The sequence below is a fragment of the Cynoglossus semilaevis genome, chromosome 17 (assembly GCF_000523025.1).
Source record: "Cynoglossus semilaevis isolate Cse_v1.0 chromosome 17, Cse_v1.0, whole genome shotgun sequence".
Classification (NCBI taxonomy): Eukaryota; Metazoa; Chordata; class Actinopteri; order Pleuronectiformes; family Cynoglossidae; genus Cynoglossus; species Cynoglossus semilaevis.
Genome location: NC_024323.1, coordinates 15,923,833 through 15,928,448, shown reverse-complemented (window position 1 = coordinate 15,928,448; position 4,616 = coordinate 15,923,833). Strand labels below are relative to the sequence as shown.

The 4,616-nt window shown below is 45.5% G+C and overlaps 1 protein-coding gene across 2 annotated transcripts; it reads right to left on the bottom strand.

Moving 5' to 3' along the window:
* Nucleotides 1-2,407: 2,407 nt before the first annotated feature.
* LOC103393668 (dual specificity protein phosphatase 3-like) lies at nucleotides 2,408-4,610 on the bottom strand. 2 transcript variants are annotated; one of them, XM_025064430.1, is made up of 4 exons: nucleotides 4,082-4,610; nucleotides 3,748-3,980; nucleotides 3,042-3,237; nucleotides 2,408-2,843 (listed from the first exon to the last, which is right to left on the bottom strand). In XM_025064430.1, exons 1-4 carry the CDS (start codon nucleotides 4,204-4,206, stop codon nucleotides 2,831-2,833), a joined length of 567 nt encoding a protein of 188 aa, XP_024920198.1. In that variant the 5' UTR covers nucleotides 4,207-4,610; the 3' UTR covers nucleotides 2,408-2,830. The 2 variants fall into 2 exon arrangements, with proteins under 2 accessions (XP_024920198.1, XP_024920197.1); XM_025064429.1 differs by having other exon boundaries at nucleotides 2,408-3,237.
* Between the last annotated feature and the right edge of the window lie 6 nt (nucleotides 4,611-4,616).

Sequence of the window (4,616 nt, the reverse complement as noted above, 5' to 3'; positions counted from 1 at the left end):
CGGGAAAATACCTGCACGCTTTACGGCGAGGCATTATTAGTGCGTCGTCAGACAGAACAGGAAGTGCTGACTGTTGTTGTTCATTCAAATAATTCAATCAGTTCCAGTCCTGTTCTGAAACAGTACCAGGCTTCACAGTCTGATGTTAATGAACAAAACAAAGTCAAAGGGAGTCACGTGACCTGACATCACACACACACACACACACCTTGACAAACGTCACCGCGACGAACCTCAGCGTCACAGGCAGAACCCTGACGGAACCAGGACCTTTGACCTTTGACCTGGTTCACAGTCAGGTCTCCTCAAGAACTGATGCCGACTAACCTTAACCAAAACCAAAAGACTCAAAGTGAACCAGAGAGAACCTGATTAACCAGAGGAGAGAACCTAAATAACCAGAGGAGATAACCTGATTAACCAGAGATAACCTGATTAACCAGAGGAGAGAACCTAAATAACCAGAGGAGATAACCTGATCAACCAGAGGAGAGAACCTGATTAACCAGAGGAGAGAACCTGATTAACCAGAGGAGAGAACCTAAATAACCAGAGGAGATAACCTGATTAACCGGAGGAGATAACCTGATTAACCGGAGGAGATAACCTAATTAACCAGAGGAGAGAACCTGATTAACCAGAGGAGAGAACCTGATTAACCAGAGGAGATAACCTGATCAACCAGAGGAGATAACCTGATCAACCAGAGGAGAGAACCTGATTAACCAGAGGAGAGAACCTGATTAACCAGAGGAGATAACCTAATTAACCAGAGGAGATAACCTAATTAACCAGAGGAGAGAACCTGATTAACCAGAGGAGATAACCTGATCAACCAGAGGAGAGAACCTGATTAACCAGAGGAGATAACCTGATCAACCAGAGGAGAGAACCTGATTAACCAGAGGAGAGAACCTAAATAACCAGAGGAGATAACCTGATTAACCAGAGATAACCTGATTAACCAGAGGAGATAACCTGATCAACCAGAGGAGAGAACCTGATTAACCAGAGGAGAGAACCTGATTAACCAGAGGAGATAACCTGATTAACCGGAGGAGATAACCTAATTAACCAGAGGAGATAACCTGATTAACCAGAGGAGATAACCTAATTAACCAGAGGAGAGAACCTGATTAACCAGAGGAGATAACCTAATTAACCAGAGGAGATAACCTGATTAACCGGAGGAGATAACCTGATTAACCGGAGGAGATAACCTAATTAACCAGAGGAGAGAACCTGATTAACCAGAGGAGATAACCTGATCAACCAGAGGAGATAACCTGATTAACCGGAGGAGATAACCTGATTAACCAGAGGAGATAACCTGATCAACCAGAGGAGATAACCTGATTAACCAGAGGAGATAACCTGATTAACCAGAGGAGATAACCTGATTAACCGGAGGAGATAACCTAATTAACCAGAGGAGATAACCTAATTAACCAGAGGAGAGAACCTGATTAACCAGAGGAGAGAACCTGATTAACCAGAGGAGATAACCTAATTAACCAGAGGAGAGAACCTGATTAACCAGAGGAGAGAACCTAAATAACCAGAGGAGATAACCTGATTAACCAGAGGAGATAACCTAATTAACCAGAGGAGATAACCTGATTAACTTATTCATTTAAAACACTTCAACCAAAGATTATGAACTGAGATTGAGATTAAGCAGTGAATTTCCACCGTCTTGGTCCTGATCACGTGGTTTCGTTTGTGTCCAACTGCTGACACTGGTCTGAGTCTGTCGTGTCTCTGACGCCCTCTACAGACGGTCTGTTTTACTACAGATCTGAACATGTGACCAGAGTATGTTTCAGTCCCGTTGTGGTTCAGGACCAAATCAAATAAAGTTGATGATGACGTGAGGAAGACTTCATCTTCATCTGCTGTAGGAACAAACTGGAGAAGAAAACAGGAAGTGACATCATCTCTAGTTTATATGGAGTATCGTCCAGTCAGAGAAAATATATTTTCTGTGGTTGTTGACATTTGATTTATTCACTTTAACAAAAACATCTTTTAGTTGGTTCTGCCCCCCCCCCCCCCCCCCCCCCACAGATCCATTCATGCAGACTGGTGTTGTGTAAGAGTTGAACAGACGTGTCCTCACGTCAAGTTCACATCACATCAGGTCAGAGAGAGAGAGAGAGAGAGAGAGAGGTGAAGGCAGCGGAGTTCCCACTGAGCTGCTCTTCACGTTCTGACCTGAGCCTCTGGAATTCACACACAGTTACAGTAAACGTACCTTTGATACCAAGGTTCTGTTGACTGGACCAGTGGGTCCACAGAACCAGGACCACAGAACCAGGACCACAGAACCAGGACCACAGAACCAGGACCACAGAACCAGGACCACAGAACCAGGACCTCCAGGATTCTGGTTTTGATGGTAAATTAAATAAATTTGTATCTTTTTATTTATTCCAAGTCACATGACATTCACGTTAACGTAGATGTGAATATTCACACCACAGAGAAAGTCAACACTGTACTACAGTCAGCCTGCTTGTTATGTAAAGCCACGTGACGTGGTGGGGGGGTGAGCTGGTACAGTACTGTGATGCTGATGCAAAAACACTGGTGTAGCTGCTCCCTCTGCTGGCCAATGTGATTCTTACTCATAGCTCTGTACTGTACTACATTACTGTGTCACGTGTATAAACTATGGTAGAACAAATCAAGAAATATATTTCATAGAAATATTGGCATATATGGCTGTATATATTTGTAGGTTAAATAATCTGGAAACTTTCTGACTAATGGGAACTCCTCAGGGTTAAAGGTCAGGGTCAACGCCATGTTGGACTTCTATAGGTTTATACTAAAAGATGTTGTGGTACTGCAGTACTGTAGTACTGTGGTACTGTAGTACTGTGGTACTGTAGTACTGTGGTACTGCAGTACTGTAGTACAAATGTCCCCGTCTCCGTTTCTCCACCTTCACGCCTCTGCAGCTTCTTAAAGCTCGATGCGAGGCAGGACGGTGCCAGTTTGCAGACCGTGTGCCTCATGTTGTGCCTCACTGGTCCCTGATCTTTCTCTCAGCCTCCAGCCTCTGGTTCAGCCGGCACAGCTGTCGAAGGAAACCGTCGTTTGGTCCAATTTCTCTTTCCTGCCGCACCAGAGCCAGAGCGCAGCGGACGTCCATGTTCTGCCGCAGCATCAGGAAGGCCACGACCAGGGAGGGGGCGCGGCTGTAGCCCTCCCTGCAGTGGACCAACACCCTGCCTGGACACCAAGACCACAACATGGGCCTGTTCAAATGTTACATTTTACATCAGGAAAGGGAGAATAGGAATTGATTACATGGCGCGGATGGCTCCCCCTTGTGGCGAATAGTGGAACTGCATGTCGGCGTGCTTTTACGAAACATTAATATTTGCGGTTTAGAGACTGGAAAAATAAAACCCGAAAACTGAATTTGACTTTATAGAATCCTGTCACAGAACAATTTAAATCACAACCTCGTGAGGTCGAATACAGACATGAACGAGTCCTTCAGTTCATCAGGTACAAAAAGGATGTTCACTTTTTATCTCTGCTTTTTATGATTCTCCACCTGCTGCGCATTTAGTAGATTTAAAACTAGATCAGATTAGATTAGATTAGATTAGATTAGATTAGATTAGATAAACGCCCCTGACTGTCTATCTTGAAGCTAACTAGACGACACCTCCCCAGCTCGGGGTCTGTCCCCCAGCTTGGGGTCCACCCCCACCCCCGGTCTCTCCTCCTCACCTCTCCCACCCCTGTACGTCAACGCCTTCCCGATGAATTCTGCCGCGGCCTCAAAGTAAACGCTGAGGTCGAAGTGGTCGGTGTCACTGGCAGCTATCCCGTGGTAGGTGATGCCCGTGTGGGCGTAGAAGTCAGCGCTGGTGTTGACGTGCATGTGAGAGTTCCCCTCCGCCGCGTTCAGGACGTGGGTGACGCCCAGGCGCTTCAGACGCGGGACGTTTGTGGCCGTGAACCTGAGTGAGTCGGTAAATAATGAGATCAGATCATAACGCCCTGTCATCAAAGTATTATTGTTGTTGTTGTTTTTATTTTAGAGCAAACCGCGGGGACTCACTGGTCACCGACGTAGATCCGGGGGTGGACCTCGTCACAGTGTCGACTGGGCCGACGGTAACAGCCGCTGTCGTCCGTCAACAGGTCGTTGAGCTGCTGCACAGAAACTTCGAAGCTCGACATCATGTGGATCCGGGTCGGAACCAACGGCACCAGCTGACTGTGGCTCGTCTTACATGGCGGGGGAGGGAGAGCTGTTGACAGGCAGGGTTGCCATGTCTGCGATTTATCAGCCGTTCTGTCCCGTTGGTCTGAGGAGTTTCGTTATTTGAGGGGATTTGGATTAAATTCAGTCTAAAGTATTTAGTAGTAAATGTTTACTATTTACTCTTCATTTTTATGTAGTATTTTTATCTTCTTGATATATTTTCATTAAACTGGTTGATTTGATGCAGCAGCTGAATATGATTCACAGAGAGCTAATGTTAGCGAAAAAGGCTAACAATCTTTTTCTGTCCTTTTGCTCTAATTTATATTTATTTGTTTTCTTCTACAGATTTGCTTCATTCAACAACATTTCTGTGCAAGAAAGGATT

Excerpts from the sequence above, each read along its gene's own strand:
- LOC103393668 (XM_025064429.1), bottom strand. The coding sequence starts at position 4,206 with ATGATGTCGAGCTTCGAAGTTTCTGTGCAGCAGCTCAACGACCTGTTG. Across the intron at positions 3,981-4,081 it reads CGGATCTACGTCGGTGACCA|GTTCACGGCCACAAACGTCC; the intron begins GTGAGTCCCCGC and ends CGACTCACTCAG. Across the intron at positions 3,238-3,747 it reads GACGTACAGGGGTGGGAGAG|GCAGGGTGTTGGTCCACTGC; the intron begins GTGAGGAGGAGA and ends CTTGGTGTCCAG.